The sequence below is a fragment of the Betta splendens genome, chromosome 17 (assembly GCF_900634795.4).
Source record: "Betta splendens chromosome 17, fBetSpl5.4, whole genome shotgun sequence".
NCBI classification, from domain to species: domain Eukaryota; kingdom Metazoa; phylum Chordata; class Actinopteri; order Anabantiformes; family Osphronemidae; genus Betta; species Betta splendens.
The window spans coordinates 12808436-12828728 of NC_040897.2; the positions used below are offsets into that span (position 1 = coordinate 12808436).

Genomic DNA, 20293 nt, shown 5'->3' on the forward strand with positions numbered 1-20293 from the left:
AACACAGGCCACACCTGACTGAGAGGCAGCGTCATCTTTAAATGAGCCGCGTGCTGTTTGGTGAACCGGTCCTCCACTGCTGGGAGGCTGCTGTCTCCATTTGGTCTGAGGACGTATCAATAACTCCTCTCAAGAATCAGATGAATAATGGATCAAAGACAAATGTTACTTAAGATTCACAGACATCAAACAGCAAGAACAAATCAGGGGCTGACGTGTTTTCAGGTGGGTTATTGATCGCTGTTGGCTCCAAGGGCTCGTAGTGACGACGCTTCAGGACAGAGACTGGTTGATCTCTGCTCGTCATCTCTTCCTCTTTGCTCTCCGTGCTTTTCTACCCGAGCCGAGCGGTGATTTATCACATCCCAAGCAAAACCTTTGCAGCTTTAAGTGCCCTCTTCTTCCAGGTGGAGGCCCGTTTGGCTCGGACCTGACGACTCCCATCGTACCTCGTGTCCCTCCTGCCTAATGCACTTCAGAGGAAACAACGGCCTGGATCATTTCCCTGTCAAAGCCGTCGTTAAACATAACGTGTTGATTGACAGATTGATTTGATTCATAGGTTGGTGCTAAGTAAACATGAAGTCAGCACTAGTAGTAGTGGTAAATAATGTCAAGAGGAGCCTTAAGTGGTTCTAATATTGGAGCATGACTGGAAACTGCTACTATTAGTTCAGTCAGCAACTGTATCAGTACAAGTACAAGTCATGATGTGACGTCCCTGTCTGACTGCGTCGGAAGTAAACAATCTGATGTTACATTAAAAATACTAATCAATTGTTCTTAGAATAAATATTCTAGTAAAAATGTCCATACATTAACTGATATGTGTCTGGACTTGAGTTGCGCTAACCGCCTGTTTATTCAACAGACACATGGATTATATGTGAGGGGCTGTTTTTTCTTTGATGTTTTTCACGAACCGAAAAAAAGTACAGTAAAATCCTTCATTCAGGGAAAAGGCGGACAGATGTGCGGCTGTGTCCAGATCAGACCACTAGGCGTCGCTGTTTGACTAAACAGCTGCGCCGCAGAAATGCAGTAAGTGGAAATGTCTAGAATCTACCTAGAGATATGTGTCCTTATTTATGTTTCTTACCAAGACACGTTTATCAGAATTCGTTTTTCTTTTAAACAAAATGCGCTATTTTACGTTTGCCTATAATCAGTAATCGCATCAATCTCCTTGTTCCACCTCTTGGTTCCAATTATCTCCGAGGGCTGGACCGGCTACTGGACGGACACCTGTGATTGGCTGGCTCATGTGTCAATCACACGCTCGTCCTGTAGCGCCTGTTGGCGAGTACGGTCCGCACCAGAAGTCACAAAGTCAAATTCAATCGTTGAAACGGAGAGCGGCTGATTCATGCGGCGGCTGTGGAGTCTCTCATCACGCTTTGTAGTAAAGTCGTGTCCTTTAAGCTTCTAATGTTTTGAACGTTTAGCGTTCGCGAGGCTTTGTCTCATAAAAAGGGGCTTAATTGGACTTGAGAACTTGTTGGCTCGTCTCCACGGCATTTTTACGCGCAGCGCGGGCGTAGCGTTTTTTGCGCACCTGAGTCCGCTGCGCCGCCTGCGCGGCCGCTCCTTCGGGCGCTCGGGCCACTGAACTATGACGGCGACGTCTCACCGCGGTGGGACCCCCGCTGGGCCGAACCGGGACCAGGGCGCAGTTTCCCACTGAGGGCTCCAGGCGTCCTCAGGAGGAGCCGATGTCGCCGCGTGGAGGAGCGCACCAGGTTGATGCCAGCTGGGATCAGACGCAGCCCGGGAGTTTGGCATGCAAATTAAACACTAGGGAGACGGCACTCGGAGACTTTTGCGTGGGTTCCACTCGAGCTGCATAGAGCCATGGCCTCTCAGGTTGTGTGCGGGCTGGTCTTCAGGCTGCTGCTGCCCGTGTGTCTTGCAGCCGGTGAGTTTATAGGGTTTGGATCACTATTTACGCACCAGTGGGTTGTGAGTGCTTCTTCATTTAGTTGATCTGACGCATATAAGGTTAATTCACTATTATTCAAAAAATCTAAATTTAAATATTATTTTAAGACTAATAATAATGAATGCACAAACATTATGTGTGAGTGTTTGCAGGATGTTAATGGAAGCAATCAGATTTATTGTTGCGTGAACATTTTATTGACTATTATGATGATTTGCGATTGACCTCAGTGCTGGAGGTCATTTCATCGGCGGTGAGGCTTGTGCTCCACACCCCAGACGGGGCTCATCTTAGATAAAAAGAACAGCACACGGAGTGTGCTGTGTCGTTTCACAGTACACAAACTGCAAAGTTCTTCTTCAGTTTAGTGGGTTCAGTGAAGAGAACGTAGCAGACGACGTTGGGGAGTCACAGAACGACCCAAGTCTAGGAATGAATGAGATAAACAAATGTTTATCTCATGTTTAAATGTGCCTCCCTCCTAGTTTACATTGTGTGGACACAGATTTTAATTACCAGATTTTAGAGTATAGAATAGAATATACCAGACTACATTGTAGTCAAAGTAAAATGTGTTATTGTACTTCTTCGGGTTTACTAATAACTATTGTTGGTTGCTATTAATAAGGAAGTATTATTCAGACTGATCATCTACTAATTGGACATGTTAGTATTACAAATTAACATCTTTATCATCTTGTCAGTGTTGGAGCCGCCTTGTTCTCTCATTCTCATTCCTCTGAGTTTCAGTCAGTGGTCATTGTGAGTGTTTTGGTTTCATTACAAGGGCTCTGCACAGATAAAGTTATGTTTGCTGTGTTACTGAATGTGCTTTTTGATTAATGTCATAACTCTGCACATTCAGAGGAGGGTTTGTGCTCAAACCGGGGCAGTTTAGCAACTTTAAGCACGCTGGGAAAGTCGCATTTAAAGCATTACTAGCTCCTCTGAATTAGGACAAAGCTCAAAGCAGGTTTGTGGAGATGAATCTCTAGGAATACTTGTAGACTATTGCTGCATAAGACTCTATTAAATGCAGTTTACTTTGTGTTTTAAGCTGTAATTCTGTGGTAGACCACGGATGAGGCTGCTTAGTCTGTAGTGTGTGTAAGCCTTATTCCAATGAGGCAGTTCTAAAGCTAACAGCATGCTTTCTATAGATAAGACCCACTCAGTACCACCCTAATGCATCACCGACAGCCTGACACCCTCCTTTTTATTTCCAAAAAGCAATTGTGAGTCCATGCATTGTCTCCATTAATTCGTGGAAAGCCGTTTTAACAGTATGAATTAATAATGCGGTTGTGAGGGGGAGAGGAGTTGCATTCCCTTTTATCGTAAACATACCTTTTAATATTTTATGTTTTTTCAAAGTGCAGATGAGCGCTTGTCATTCACTGCAGCCGTACACAATAACTGACAGGATGGAGGAAATGTAAAGTGGAACGTATACAGGAACAAACAACGTCAGGGATGAGCACAAGCATTTGTCTTTAGCACCTGATCTGATTTTCCCATGTTGTATGTTTTTTAAAGCAAATTTAAATGAATGAATGGATGTTGTGTGAATCAAAAACCTGCTAACAGTGTTTTCTTGATTGTTTGCCACACTTCCTTTCCATCCAGCTTCTTGGAGTTTTTTTGGCCTCTTTGCCCGAATAAACAGCACAGCAGCTGTTTATACCTCCATTATCACAAGGGTATGTTCAGAGCAGTTTGTTGCAGATCGTCGCTGTTCTCGTGTCCCAGTGAAAGACTCGTCTGCTGACGTTACACGGTCTGTGTTTCCTGTGGCCCATCTGACAGCACCTCTATTGAAATGGACCGAACTGCTGGGCTCATGTGTACACAGTCCGTCTACCACACACACACACACACACACACACACACACACACACACACACACACACACACACACACATACTTTGGCTGATCAAACAGACTGCTGTTTATGTGTTTACCGGCAGCGTTTGGACCGTGACCGCGATTATGAGCGAGCACTTTCCCAAATGTCTGATTTGATATCGAACATGTGTGGTGACGGTAAAGACAGATCAGCTGTGAGGTGCAGGTTGCAGCAGGGTAACGCACAGCGTACAGTGGAAGTGGCAGATTGCATGTACAGTAGACGCTTGGATACACAGAACGTCGCACAACACGAGGCTTGGTTCTATTTGTGAGATTTAATTTAATAAAACCAACTCAATATCTGCTGCCACATCTTTCCATAGATGCTGGGCCAGTACTTCACATGTATAAGTAGCCACAGCAGTAGAAATAATACTATACCACAGTGTTATTAAATAAATGAAGGATGAAGAAAATGTACTTTTTATTTTAATACGATTCAGAAATGAACCAAAATGCAGAAATGAACCCAGACAACATTTACAGAAAAAAACATATGAAAGTGAAAAAAAAATCTTCACCTTCTAACCAAAATTAGATTTAGTTTAGTGTGATTATCGACACTAGAAGAGTGAAAGAGAAGCAGTGCTGCCCCTAATAAAGCTACGATGTGAGTCCTGTAAACTTTAATTTTTGATTGATTCAGTTTCTAACTGGCTCTTATAACTCTTCTACATGTAAATTTAGTTAAACACAGTAGCTATGGAATATTATAGTGGTTGTAGTGGCTACGACTAACTGCTAGTAAACGTCGGTTGCTTTTAGCTAGCTATGCGCTAGCTTGTTCGCTCCTAGCTACTTTAGCAAGCTAAGCCTGATTAGCTGCTAGCGTGGGCTGGCTAATAAGTTGTTCTGTTATCATAAAAACTATTATTAATACTGCTCAACTCAATAACTAGTTACCTAAAATTAGTTTACTTAAAAATCAAGTGACACATAATTTACTTGCTTTATTTTATTTAGTAATTATTTGAAGTAGAGCCAAGTCAATTATAGCCATCAATAAAGAACAATTTTGTGTCATCACTAATATTTTTTGTAAAATATTAGAACTTACTCTTTAACGTGTTAACAGTGAAATATACAGGGTAACACAAAAAAACGGGAACTTTTGAGGTGAAGTTCAAATTTTAAAGTTCCCAGTTTTGCATGTCACCTTTTATCAATAGGTTTAGGATTTTGACATATTATGGTAATTGATTTTCTCAACCATAGTCAAAATGATCTATTAAGTGACAAAATAATTGTCCAATTAATAGGTTCAACCCTAGACGACAATCCTATCTTCATGATAATATGGCGACATTTTGTAGAAAAGAAAACTGTTATGTCAGTTAAAAGCTGACACTTGTCCAGTTGTTTTCTTTGACCTCAGAATAGGTGATAAAAATATCTGATAAAAGCAGAAACTTATCAGTAAAGACGTGATGTGTTGTGTTTTGTGCTTCACAGAGGTCTAAATTTCTGATATCTCCCAGCGCTTTCGTGGCCAGGCACTGCCGCCTTATCTTCTATCACCACATTTCTGTTTGTGGGCTCAAACTATGAAGTTACTTAAGTTACTTTGGCTCTGACTTCACTTTTAAAGGCCAGTTTCTCCTGACCTGTTGAGAGTTTGTGGGTAGCTTTTACTGGGAAAGACAAAGGCCCAATTCACCCCTGAATGGGGAGTGTTTTTGTTCCTGTAATCTGATGTCTGAAAACAACAGCAGTTTATTTTTATTCCCTGTGTAAAACTCCTCAGATGGTGAGTCATACTGCGAAAGCCAACATCAGGACGGCTGCGGTCAAGTGTCTGCGGGCGAGCAGCGGATCGGAGCCATGCAGATACACACAGATTGTCATGATCATGCACTGTGTGTAGTATAGTTTAAAACACTACTTAAGGACATACATAGAGTAAGAGGAGTAAGACGTTCAGAAGGATAATTCAACACCTAGAGTCAAATAAGAGTAGATGAGTATAGAAATGGTGCCAAGTTCATTCCCTCTAATCACTCAAGAGGGAATGTTCTACTCACTTTAACCTAATTTTTCAATTAAAAGGAAATGACTACTATTAATGATAGACAGATTTGTAGCTGATCTGACAGACATGTCAAGCATTCCCTTATGTTTAAAACCTATTCTTCAGATATTAGACAGATTATTGTCCCTGTTCCATTGATTATTGTTTACAGTATATTGGTCTGTCTCTAAGTACAAGGAAACCCACAGCTTCACCTACTGTAGGGCTGTAGCAAGGGAAAAAGTCAGGGCAAAGTCAAATGTCAATGAATGGCTCCATTGAGTTTGTGTGAGGATAAATAAAGCACCATTTTAGTCAGTTTAGTGTAGTTTTCTAGTATTTTAAGGCCAGACGGGCTGACCTCTGTTACTAAGACAGTAACTCAAGCAGCTGACCAGATCGTGAACACTGCGCTTGCTGATTTAACCACAGGGAGAAATTTGAGATGTCAGGTTATGTCACTTCAGATCAGTCACTGTGTATTTTTCCCTTTAGCTGAGCTACCGTTTAACTTAGAAAGGTTCAAAGAGGCCTGAGAATTGATGCTGGTTATCAAGTAGACACTGTGACAGACTGTGACTTAAATAAAATCATTTAGTTGCACATACAATGTGTTTCATGCATTGGCTTCACTGTTGGAGTGTTTGCCATAGTCTGGTTCATTTTGGACGCGTTAATTGACAGTCAGTCAGCAGGTGATGTGAGCCGTTTAACTGGTAAAAGCTCCTAATCAGCTCAGATGGTCAGTCAGACTCGGGGGAAATGAGGAAATGTCAAGGATCAATACTTCAATTAATGGTTTTTGGAAGTCACATTTGCACTTAAGCATTTCAACTTTCATCATTAGCTCAAAAGACTTCCTTTATGTGCACTGACAGGGCGTGGATGCATGTCGATGTGCAGAAGTGTTTGGGGAAACAGTGGGCGTGTGAATGTACATGATCCAGTGTCGAGTGTAGTGTTCCATCTAAAACACTGTAACAAGCTTGAGTAGAGCTGCTACTTACAGAATTGTTCTAATAAAAATTACATAAAATCTCAATTATCTAATTAGCTAATTAATAGCTACTAATTATTATTTTTTTAATTGACAAATTGTTGTCTAAAGGAGAGAACGAGTTAACCTAAATATTCACTAAATATTGTAAATTCAGTTGCACAAAACTTAACAGATTTTCATTTAACTGATTTCCTTTTTTCGTATCATGTGTATAATTTAATTTAAACAAATGAAATGCAAACATTGTGGTTAGACCATATGAAGTTTAAATTTGTAGGTCCCTGGTCAAAAACACTGGGGCATTACCAGTCACAGCATGCCACAGTTTTCTTGCATGTGATGTTATTTTCCTACTTTTAAAATGATGAGTGGATTTTAGGGGTGTGTGATGCTTTGTTTTGCATACTTTAATAAAGAAAATAGTCCTTTTTCAATATTTCTCATGGTCCATGACATGTGATGTGAAGCTGCCCCTTGCGAGGCATTAAACAGATCTGCCCACAGGCGGCTCAGGCACTTAATTTTCTCTCCTAACACCCAAGTCCTATTGTGTGATTATTTCACTTCAAAACAAACTTTGTTCTCTCAATGATTGGATTACGCTCGCGCGGTTTTTGTGATACAGACCAGATGAGCAAATAATGAGGCTTGTGAGAAGAATGTTTGGTTTTTTTTATTGCTTTGAGGAGTTTTTCTGCACAGGAACATTTTAATGAGTTTAACCACATGTTTCTCTCAAATCAGTGTTTCGTGGATGTCGAGGACTAAGCGGCTTGCTACCGCTGCCAGCTCCTGCCTTTATTCACTGTTTGAGTGTAACATAATGGACTCTCACACCCCAAACTATAACCTTTCGTGTTACTGGTATACTGTATAACTGCAATTTGATGTTGTTTGCGAGCCAGAAAATGTCATTTGTGCCTGTGTTTGTTTCTGCAGCTTGTCTCTTCAGGTACAATGCCTTGTCCTTCGTCTACCTCCTCTACCTCCTGCTTATTCCACTCTTCGCAGAGCCCACAAGCACAACCATGCAGGGTAAGATCAAACTCTCCTTCAAGCTTTGCTCATTCAGCAGCTTTGATGCTGTGCGGTGCCTGAGGAGTCTTGACTGTTTCTCAAAAGCCACCCGTTTGAATTGAAATATTGTTCTCTGTAATACAAACCAGCCTTTCTCCCGGGGACTTGAATTTCCTCAAGATGAGGATGGATTTTGGCACATGGCTCAGTCCATGAAAGGTAATATCGGTTAGTGGGTCCATCTGTAATAATAAAAATGATCCAGACCCAGGCAGGTCTGATACAGAAAGCAGTGAAGCATCGGGGTCACGTCTGCATGATAATAGTTAACAGTGATTTCACAAATAATATGAAAAACTCCCAATGATTCAAATGATTATTTAGTCCTGATCCTAATTATTTCATTTTACTGTGGATGAATACTTAGTGCTAATTGACTGAATATGCAACAGGTGGTCATTCTGTAAAGAATACAAATAAAATAAATATGTGAGGCTTATGAGAAGTGACTGACTGTGGTTGGAATGTTCAGCCACGCCTTGCTGCACTCGCCCCACCGCAAAACACTAAACTGCACACCTCCGATCGCTCGTACCGTATTATGAGCTTCTGCAGGAGACCACATGCGGCGTTTAATAATACATAAACGTATATTGGTGGAACAACATCTAGTCCGACAGCTGTCTGTGCTCGTCTCCAGCTGAAATAACAATCAGGAAGTAAAGGAGAAAGCGAGGGAGAGGGGAGGAGGGGGTGGAGAAGTGGACCACTTACATCGTCATCAATAGTTAAAGAGCAAAGTCTTCTAGTAAAACTGGACGTTCTGTATCTGATGGCTGTTGAACTCATGGCTCAGCAGTTAAGTCTGGCTTTATATATAATCAGATTTTATTTATTTTTAACTGGCCTGTAACTAAATATCCGGTCTACTCCTCAAATATGTACTGTAAACATATTTGATGCCATAAAATTTCAACTTTGCTCCTAAATAAGGCTGCAGTTGTTATTTTGTTTTTTAATGAATCCTGTCAAATTTCCCAATTATTCAACTGTTAAAAAATCTATTTATATTAATATAAACTGACAATATATCAGCTCTTTGCTTCGGCTTCAACATAAATGTTTTTTTCCTGTCCTGATAGGTTTTCAATAGTTCATGTTTATGTAAAGTTTATCCAGCTGTTATTCTAGTGTAAAGAAACAAAAGCAGCAAAGAAGTGAGGTGAAGGGCCACGGGCATCAGATAGCGTGAGATTCGTCATGTGTAGCACCTGTTGGGAGATGAATCCCATCTGTGTGCTTCACCTGTCTGTCATCAGGGAGGACGACCGCAGGCTGACAGGATGAGGAAGTTGACGTGAGCACATTCTTCTAATAGGATTAATTTGAATTGGTTTATAAAACAACTACTTCTGTAATCATTTCAGCATAAAGACATTGTTTTAGGTACAGTAAATATCAGATAATAGTAACAGCTGGATGGTTGCGGTAACGCTTTGTCCTGTGATGAGGATGCTACTGTAGGGAGATTAAAAGCTGTGTGAATTTATTGGATTACTGAATTGAGTCTTATTTGCTAAGAAGAGGAACATTAAGCATTTTCATTGCCTTTGGGGGGGATTAGGAACAGGATGGAGCTGAGGTGGGTGCTTGGTTTGATGGTCCGGTTCATTTTGTGTTTTCAAGCTGACAAAGACATGTGGCAGTCATAATCATACTTCTGTTTTATAAACCGTGGCTGTGCAGCGGGCCTGAGGATTCACCAGTTTCAGCCCAAGCTTCCAGTGGCGGCTGCAGCCAAAACAATATCTTATGTAACTTGTTGTTGTTTGTGATTTACTCCCTAATGTTGTAATTGCAGCATTTGGCTACACTTCATCTCGAGGGGATTAAACTCTCAGTGGAGGCAAACAAAAGCGAACCAGTTGCTCTCATGTGCGTAGCAGACATTTTCAGGGGCCTTCAGGTGCAGTATGGCTTGTTGAATGGGCCCCGATACGACACCTCCCCTCAGGGGAGTCTTTTAGGGCTGTTGCATGAATTCGTATAAATATTTGATGTCATGGGTGATTCATCAGGTTTATGTTTTGCCCAGTAGATTTCAAGCAGAGGGATTCATCGTTCATACCTTTTTAAATGGTCTGAGACACCTTTTTCTCTCCTCTTAATACAAACTGTGCTCAAATCGTGTGCCTCTGGCCTTTTTAAGACTCTAGAGTGGCACAGCTGAGGAGCCACAAAAAGTCTCACTGTTGACACGCTGCACAAACTGTTAAATCGGAACAATGTCCTCTGTTTTGTAAGTATTTTAAAAGCACTCTCGACATAGTATTTGGATGAAGACGCTGGCTAACATTTAACACGGGTCATATTTACAAGCATTCTTCTGCACCTTTTGTGAAAGCCCAGGGAATTACAATGGGAAATAAGCACAAATTGTTTTCACTTCACCATTTAACAGCCCTTCCCCGATGCTGCGATGAGGTGAGTTCTTAATGGCCTTCGGCTCAGCAGTAGTGCTTCACCTTGTCCAGGATATTATGCCACACTATAATAAAACTGTTATGGGTTCCCCGCAAAGATGCAGTAAATTTAATGGGATGGTGATGTTGCCCAGTGAAGAACTAGTGGTCCAAAATGTGCAGATATGACATTTTAATCTTCTCAGCGCTGGTCGCACAGTGAGGGACGTTGCTCCTGTTACACCACCATCAAGCGTGTGTCAAAAACTCTGTACTGTATTGAACTGTCACTAGAACAACTCCCAAATTATCCCAAATGCCTGTAGGTGCACCGTAAAACGGCCATGTGTTGAACAGCTGTGTGAGCTCCACAGACTGCTCCAGCCCTTCTCTCCCAGGATCCCTCATTTTCTCTGACAGCTGTATCTTTAACTGTCTCTGAGCCGAGTCATTCACACCTACGGGTTACACAACTTGCGGTCTTGGAACGTGAACCCGGGGCCCTGAACTGCTACACAAGCCGGAAGCAACAGAATCTAATTAAGCCTGGTTTTCCCCACTCTAGGCCATGATGTTAAAGAGAACTGGATGCCTTGTGATCCAGAAGTGTATTCGACGAGAGAAAGAGAAATAAGCTTAAATACGATCGTATTTGTATAAGAAGTGAAAACCTCGTTACTGGACAACTGTGCTGACATGCAGCAGAGGAGTTCTCAAACTTGTACTTATTTCAATAATGCACAGCGCTTTGGACAAAGGCTAATTTAAAAAATGAGGCTGCACGTGATGATCTCTCCTCTGCTGACATGATCAGAGTGGGGGGTGTCTGGACAGAGAAACCTGGGTTCTCCACAAGCTTTGCTGGAAATCTACCTGAGGAGTTTTTCTCTAATTCCCCACCCTGATTACAGATGGAAGGTTTAATCATTTTACTTAAGTAACCAGCTTCCAGGTCATGTAAACACGCTGCATGGGGGCTGTTTACCACAGATGACCACCCTAATGTGATTCCTGATGTATTCTTATCTTTGCAGTAAGAACCAGCTGTTAATGTCCCAGTACATTCCTCAATCTGCCCTAGGAGTAACATGGGAATACAGAAATACCAGGCACTTAATGTAGGCACAACATTTCATCCGTGTGTCAGACAAGGTTCTCTGTGTCCTGAAAAACGAACGGCGACGAGGCCCTGCGTGTTTCAGTGCAGCATTAACATGTGGAAATCCTTAACGTGAACTCACTGTGGACGTTCTCCTCCTGCAGGCCACACAGGACGCCTGCTGCAGTCCCTCTGCTTCACCAGTATGTCCTTCCTGCTGCTCCACATCATCTATCAGATTACAGTCAACAGCCTCCTGGCCGGGAACTCTATCGCCTCCGACTTCAACTGTGAGTACACAGCAGCCTTTATGGCCAACTCTCCGAAGTTTGGGGTTTGTTGGAATGTAGAAAGACCCAAGATGTCAGTGCTGATGCAACTATAGAGACAAACAATATGTTATGGGTTCTATTGGTTTACTGTCTAATCTGTAACTGTAGCATTTGTTTACTAGAACCTTTAAGATACAGGTTGAGGTTTGTCTTGAGGTTGAACATATACAAAGACTGAAAGAGAGATTTAGACTCCATTTTTTTGAAACTTGCCACATATTGTGGTTAGTGTGTCTCAGGTGCGGTTGTGTTTGTGTGTTAAATCACTTTGCAGTTGTTTGAAATTTTGGGCATTGTACTTATTGGCTGTCTCGCAGAGAATAAGCATGTTATCTGAGCTCTGCTTCGCACAACGATGGGATGCACTTGCACATTTTCCTGGAGCTGCAGCAGTTCCCTTTTTCAGAGCCTTCGACCAAGAGCGGAAGATCTCCGCTTGTTGGTGCATGTTCACTCCTGTGTCACGTCCATCACACAGGCTTAAACTCTGACCTAATCTATTGATGCCGCGTCACATAATTGTATATCATTACAAAAGGTGTAGCTTTTAGTTTTTTTACTACCCAAGGGAGTTTCCATCTAAAAAGAAAACAAGTTGTGCTTCATTCTACAGGGATAGTGTAGATGAATTATCTGTTTGAATAACTTTTTATTGGACGTATAGGCATTGACAGCTTGTTACACATCTCTCTATGTAATTTGCGTCCTCCTGCCATATGGGTGATGAAAAGGGAAGAAGCAAACACTCTAAGCTACTAGCTGAGTGTTGGAAGGTGTTAATAGTTGGCCTTGGGCACGTCATTAAACGCTGCTTCAAATTGTAAGAATCTGAATGTGTCTAGACGGGACAGACCTTGACCTCGCGTTCTAATGACTCGTTGTTTCTAATGGAAGTAGCTCACGCCGACCGTCAAAGTACAGCCAACTTTGCTCAGGAGGCAGAATGAATGTTATCGCCTCAGGCAGGAACACGGAGCTGTTCACAGAAGGTAGACTAAATATCCAGCGAAGGAATTCTTCATCACCCAGGTTTCAAGGACTGCAGCTTTTGGCAGGTTCGACTGTGGTGAGATGGGCCCGTAAATTCAGTCTGTTTACTGTATGCACCTACAGTAGGTACTGGTATTATCCATGTATCCATCCATCGATTCGTTGAAATAGTAATTACTTAAGGAGGATTTAAATTTTGGAGCTCTTAACGATCTTCGTTTATAGTTTGAATACTTACAGTACATACTCATAGTATAAAATATCATGATTGATTTGATGTTTATTATTTTAACAACAAAAAATGTAACTTCACCAGATTTGGCATATCAGTATTGTTAATATTGTAAATGAATAAACGGGCATAAATAATGTCAGTAAACAAGGGGTTCTCAACAAATGTGTTTGCTTGTACATGATCTAATCTAAAGCTAATTTTGTCTGTGTGGTCAGATAATCTCAATCCACAGAGAATGACCTCCCTTGATGACCTCCACTGAATTTCACTGAACCTTGCCTTTCTCATCATTTACTTGAATGACCCCACAGTACATTTGTGGTGCGCAGGGGATGCATTAATCTGGCTTTGGTGACATGAGATTGATATTAGTGATCATGAATGAAGTATTTGCACTACAGGGAAATTAATGAGACATTTTTGATTGCAGTACATCTGCTACTCTGTGAATAAATAATTTCCCTTCACCAGTTTCGGACCATATGATGCTGTTTACTAGCGGAATGTTCAAGGCCCCTGAATGCACAATGTTCCTGATGTTTTGCTGAGTAAGGGCAATAGTTGTCTGTTAGCTTTTTGTTTCAGGGTTTAGATCATTAAACTCAACTGGCACTTGAATGAATAACATATTGGGTCATTATATGCAACATTTAACAACAGAGTCCCTGAACGAGCACTGGCGTGGTCAGTATTACCCTATAATGAATAGCTAGTGGAGCCTGGCATCGTTCAGCAATTAATGAGCTGCATATAAGTGAAATTGAACATCACACACTCATGATGAAAAACTTTATGTGGGGCTGAAAAGACAGTAAAAGTTTAATTAAACTATATACGATGTCTGATAAGTTTTGCACAGCAGTTTTCTTAGAACATTAAACCCACACAGGAATTGGGTTTTTACCTCCTGAAGTCCCTGTCATCCAATTTCTATTTTTATTTTTGAGTCTCATTGCAACAGGAAGTCAAACATTACCCCCGATTCTTCCAGATCCGCCGCCTCCTTTCTGTGGAAACGCCTTATCTCAGGTTTCTATATCTGGTATTTAGCCCCTTGACACTCTTTTCCTTTTGGCAGCCAACTATAAACATGAAGTCGTCCTCTGTGGTGAGTCGGTGTCATCCCCGCACAGTAACTTCATATCGTTTCCTCTGGCCACTGCAGCCAAATACGCCATTAGACCAGTGCAAACTTCCACGTCCAGCTGTTAAAGGTCAGTGACTGGTCACCGCATGACCTGGGGCCGACTTCCTTTGGAGTCATCTCTCATTCCTCTGTGCTGACTCACTGTGGCAGGAAATGCATCTTCAAACACCTCTAAGGGTTTGTACCAGTACATCAGATAGACGGTGCCCGCTGAATTTCAGCTTACGACGACTATACTATCAAATAACTACAGAACACCACTGACATTTTAATACTTTCCTGTTATTGTCTTAACTTCTTGGCTTGCATTGTCCTGTGTGGCAACGCCTGCCTATGTGGCCACTGAGCTGAAACAAACCATGGAAGGAGGAGCTCCCAGTTAGACTGGGCTCATATCTGACAGTTATTGGTATTCCACCAGTAGCCTGTCAAAGGCTGTGTTGTGACCATCGAGGTTGGCTTTATTAAAAAATGTTGACCTTTAAATATAGTTTGCTAATAGTTACTTCATGACAGACTGACTTGTTGATGTTGCTCTAGAACAGTGTCTGGGGCCCATTGCCAGTTGGCCCTTCCTCACAGAGGAAGAGAGAGAGAGTGCCCAGAAATGTTGTGCTGAGAGGTTAACAGTCCAGCGAGTACAAAGGCTGGTTTATGATGCTCACATGGAGTCTGAGGACAGGTAGTGTTGGTGCCCAGCTGGAAAACGGCCTCGTCTCGACAGGCAGAACATCTCAGCTCCAGATGTCTTCATCCTGAGTTGATCTCTACAGGAAGGCTGTCCTCCTGCTTGTGTTCTCTCATATCTGTGATGTTACGTGTGTAGATGTGTGGGTCACTGAAACCACCCTTTCGCATTGATGGTTTGTATGTGTAACATACAGTACCAGCAAACACATCCACCGAACACTGAGCAACGGGCCTTCAGCGCTGCACCGCCTGCTGTCCGTCAGTGAGCAGACACTGGGAGTAGAAGTGTGGAGGTGGACAGCTTCCTTTGGTATTTGAACAGTTCACTTGCTGTGAATGTCAGGGCTGGTCACGCATTTGTCATGTGGACTCCTCCCTTCACAGATGGTTTAGGTTTCTCAATTTCTTCTGTCGCTTTACACTCATTGACCTGCACACAGTCCCTTCTTTTAAAATCTTACCCAATAGGAAATATTTTTATGATTTTAGTGAGTGCCCACATCACAACTGAACATCAGGGACTGTGGACTCACAACTGTGAAATCAAAGCTATTCTTTGGTCACTGATTAGTACAGTAGTAAAGGAACACCAGCAATGGTGCTGACAGACGTTATTACTTGATCCACTTTCAGCGGAATTCACTTCTGTTTCCTGTTTACAACAACGTGCGTAATAGTGTGACTCAGTCCTAGTCTGAATGCTTTGTGTATGTGCTTCAGTCATTTAGGAAAAACCCTCAAGCTGAGCTTTTTTTAAGGAAGTCTGCTTTAATATTGGTTAAAAAACTATTTTCGTCTGACTTCTTTATATTTCTTAGATATTGAGCGGTCATCCAGCGTGTGACACAGCAGATGAAATCAATGTGACTCATTCCGTTGTATGCTGTCTGTGTTGATTTTTTGTGTTTTGAGGTCTTCATTTGTGTGTTTTACGTCTTCTGTGCCCCATGGAAAGCTAGCTAGCAAGATAGGTTTTGTTATTTGTCTGTGATTTGAAAACCTGAGTGTGGAGGGCTGGGCGGTGCATGATAATGGTAAAAAAATATATTTGCATGATACCATGGATTTGCTCCAAATATTCTGATTATAATTGAATAACAGTGAATGTATGTTCTCATAAAAGGTGCAGTATCATGAAATGACTTTATATATATTTCTGTTTAGGTTCCATGTGGGAGAAATCCATAAGACAAATTGGCTTTGAAAGGTAAGATCATTATTTTAGCACCTTTACAGCAAAATATTCATTTACTGGCACGTAGCATAAAATATGCAGGTGTGTGTTTTTATATAGTGAGGATTATTCTTGCATCTCAGTGGCTGATGAATCCTGCACAAGAAAATGTGACCACGTCTCCAATGCTGCATTTAAAAATATAAGCACTCATACAGTACATGTGTTGTTTTTTTTGTGATTTTTCTGTGAATTATTATTATTATTATTTTTACACATGAATGTGTAAATTTTACACACATTGTAGGGAGTTGCGTTTTCTGTGCAGAGTGTCCTAAATATAGCAACACAATAGCATTAAACCCCACTTTTTGCATTCAGCCACAGTGGCTCGTCATCTGACAGGGTTTCTGATTCTTGATGAACACTAAACCCAGTTACCCCTGACAATCAGTTGACAGGCCTATTTTTCAAAGCTTTTGCCTCTCTGTCTGTCTCCTCGCATCCCCGTGATCGTATTAGATGTGGTTTCCTAAGTACGGGAATGTCCAAACTCAGCCACGTCCTTTTTCCAGTACTCAACGGCCCTCAGTGGATAGTGTACTGTAAGTGGCGGAAGTAGAGCCATAAACATTTTATCCTGCCTGCATTTACCTGTTTGTGTTGAGGCTCATATACAGTATATACAATATTTACAGGTGCATTTGCTGCGCGAGCAGACGCTTTCTCCATTTCACTTCCTGTATGGAGGAAATTGTTGAGCTCAAGTGAGATGTAGTGGAGCCCAATGAGAATTTACAGCTGCTGTGTGTGTATTCCCACAGAGTTCCTGCAGTTTCCTTAGCCTCAACCTTTTCCTGAGGTTTATACAGTAAATACTAAATATTTATATGGAGTAGGACGTTTTTATGCTCTCATTATTTGTAGGTGTTGCTGCTGCAGCCTGAGGCGCAGAGGACGGTTCTTAACGCACATGATAAGCGGGAGAAACTGGGTATCATTCAGTTCGCTGGCTCAGCCTCGTCCGCCTCAGACGATTTCCATTATTTTCATCCACGAGGATGCACGAAGCTCCATAACAATTAAGCATGTGGAAACAGATGTCCTTGATTACATTAAGCTCGTCAACAACAGCCGTTGTTTTCTATGGCGCTGATTAGGAATGTTTTACTTCGCTTAATAACCACTTTATGCCCATTCAAGGCCTCTGTGCAATTGGCTCCGTCCCAAATGTTTTTTTAACTCCATCCGAACATTTTGTCAGCATGTTTTTGCAGCCTGCGCCACAGAATCACCAGTATGTTTCCTTTATTGTAAACAGTTTAATTACACTTGGGTCCTGGCATTAAACATAAAGAAAGCATTTCAGGGTCCAAGCACAGCGTGCAGAATGATCGCTGTAAACCGATATAGAAGTGGGTTTGCATGAAAAAAGGGAGCTTTGAAGGTTTTTAAACCTGTTAACCATTTAGGACTTTTTATTTTCTTTAATTATATGTGCAATTATAACACCTCATAAAACATGTCCTCAGGCAGCACAAATACATCACACTTGACTTTTTTTTAGCCGGACTTAGCGGTAGCTGTGATGGCAACAGTTTCCCATCATGGTTTACTTTCATGTTTGGGAAAAAAAGGTATCCAACGTTTTTGTCTGAGACAAAACCATAAAACTTTAAATGGTGTCAAACTTACAGTAAGTGGGTTTAGAAATATTGCACATGTGTAGGTCTTACCGTGGTTTAAATGTTACTATGAGTTAAGGTAACGAGGGAGCAAACATGTATTCACTGTAAAATAGAATCCGATTCTTCCGTGACCCGCCTTTCTGTTTGAATGGAATTTTACTCCCTCTTTAACAGCAGTATATTTAAAACAAGGAGGTTATTAAAGCGGGTGGTACTCTGTATAAAAGTTGGGACATTCAAAGGAACATAAAAGAACTGTTGAGCCTCAAAAAGATTCAGGTTCCCATGCAATCATGGGACAGGTGGGTTTGTCCTATAATATTTGCGCTCATGAACAAATTAAAGTTCAAACTGAAAAACTGATTTAAATTAGAATAATAAATGATAAGCCGCTCACTTCAACCGTTTGTGCAAACGCTTTCTATCAATACGTGTTCTGTGATTCTGTTCATCCCCAGTGTGATCGGTGCAGATGCGGGGAACGGCATCCGCGTGTTCATCCCTGACATCGGCATGTTCATGGTCAGCTTGGCTATTTGGCTGCTCTGTCGCAGTCTGGTCCAGAAGAGGCCTCCTGAGGACATGGCGCAGTACAACGCCGACTTCGAAGCAGAGGAGCAAGTGGGTTGTAGGGACATGCAGGGTTATGCAGATGTCTCATGTTATCAGTCTTTAGCCAAAAAAACATCAATTATTCATATTCCTTTTGTGCATTAATCCAAAAATATAATTAAAATTTAAAATTGAAGTCCTACTGTATTTCTGGACTTCAATGGTCAAACGTTTACCCCTAGTGTACTGTAAATGTCCTTCACTCAAATAGATTTTAGTTCTAAGCTGCAGTCCAGGTTTGCAATGTTTCACAGCCGTAGTAGATTACATTTAACTACACCTTTATGACATTTTATCTATACAAACAACACGTCATTGCTGCCAGCGCAATTTATGCAATTTGGTTTTTACTGTGAACAGTCGTTCATCTCCAACGTGGTAAATAAAGCGGCGAGCCGAGTGGAAGTTGACTTATCACCTCCATCCCCTGGCGAGTCGCTCATTTTGTTTATGACTCACTGATAATTAAATCCACATTCACTTTCACCTCGACTGCTGCTCGCATTGGCACAGATGGCAACGCTCCACGTTACTGAGACATCAACATTTGATTCACTGCAGGATTTCTACCACCTGCTTCTTTTTCTCTATAATTCAACTATTGTCACATCTTTAGGAGAGTGACATATAGTTTGACAGCGTAGCCAGGGGAGTAACTCATTAGATTAGAAGAAAAATGTGCCAAGCATCGTTAATAGAGCTGTGCCATCTACCACTCAATAATAAAATGAGTTTGTCACCTACACTCCACCTGTAAGGAGGAAGAGGAAAAGCTGAGCCTGGATGACAACATCCTGCTAGAAGAGGACTCTGAAGCCGGCTACGAGGCAGAGGAGGATGAGGATGATGAGGAAATGGAAGAGGAGGAAGAGGAGGAGGAGGAGGAGGAGGAGGAAGCAAAGGAGAGCATCAAGATGAAGATCCTACGCATCGTGGCAGGAGTTGCATCCAAAGTGAAGGAGGTCATTGGGAATCTGATCACCACTGCGGGGAAGGTGGTGGTCACCATCCTGCTGGGCATGACAGGTGAGTGAGCTGTGACACGTTCACCTCAGGCTGAGACTGTCGGCGGTTCACTCACTGCCTCTTGGTTTGCAGGCATCATGTTTCCATCGCTGACCTCGGCCGTCTACTTCTTCATCTTCCTGTTTGTGTGCACCTGGTGGTCCCTCTGTCGCACCTTCAACACGCTCATCTTTAGCTGCATGTGCGTCCTGATGGCCATCTTCAGCGCCGGCCACATCATCATCCTCTACCTCTACCAGTTCCAGTTCTTCCAGGAGTCCATTCCGCCAGGCGACAGCTACATCAGGTCAGTGATGGGCCTTGGGCTGAGATGCTGTAGAGTAAAGTTTATTTCTCCCCATGCAACGATGGATCAGACCAGCATTAGCATGTAGCATTTCTCCAGTTAAACAGCACCAGCTCATACCAGAGGCGCCGTATTATTAAGACCAGAAATCATTTAACCACATGATGGTTATTGCACCCAGGGCACATTTGCTTCAAAATTAATAAATATTTACTATTGTTACATAAAGGAAGGCAGAAGAAAAAGGCCTATCCAGCTACAGGGGAGATGTATCAAAGTCCCACTCACCACACAGAGCTTTTAGCAGAGCTCTTTACACCCGGTGCTGATTTATTATGCATAGGAAATGAGACAATCAGCTGTCTGTGGCTGCAGTGGTGAAACATTGTGGTTGGAGTCAAGCCACAGTGTTTCACATCGTGCCAACATGTTACTCACATTTGTAATGAATGCAGAGCCAGTAGCAGTGAATGCCTCACTGAGCTCATTGACGCATAACCTGGAATGCAAAGAATGCCGTGTATGTACTAATCACAAAAACGGTGCGTGCCATAACTTAAATAATATAGGATGTAGGCACTGTGCATTTTTAATAATAACTGAACAAAAACAGACCCCTGGCCTGAAAAACAAATACATAAACGTAAAGAGACCAGAGGCACCTTGAGACAATGACTTTC

General features: G+C 41.9%; 1 protein-coding gene across 9 annotated transcripts in view; it reads left to right on the forward strand.

The window, feature by feature from the left end:
* Positions 1 to 1323: 1323 nt before the first annotated feature.
* LOC114844804 (piezo-type mechanosensitive ion channel component 2) overlaps positions 1324 to 20293 on the forward strand; it is a 47097-nt gene continuing 28127 nt past the window's right edge. For 5 of the 9 annotated variants that reach the window (XM_029132413.3, XM_041068110.2, XM_041068109.2 and 2 more), the window contains exons 1-7: positions 5592 to 5703; positions 7795 to 7890; positions 11598 to 11723; positions 15992 to 16034; positions 18148 to 18310; positions 19060 to 19327; positions 19400 to 19613. In XM_029132413.3, coding sequence (XP_028988246.2) covers positions 5592 to 5703; positions 7795 to 7890; positions 11598 to 11723; positions 15992 to 16034; positions 18148 to 18310; positions 19060 to 19327; positions 19400 to 19613 — 1022 coding nt within the window. Of the gene's footprint in view, positions 1916 to 4387; positions 4458 to 5591; positions 5704 to 7794; positions 7891 to 11597; positions 11724 to 15991; positions 16035 to 18147; positions 18311 to 19059; positions 19328 to 19399; positions 19614 to 20293 lie in introns of those variants that run through there. The other 4 variants (XM_029132411.3, XM_029132414.3, XM_029132412.3 and 1 more) reach the window with 2 other exon arrangements.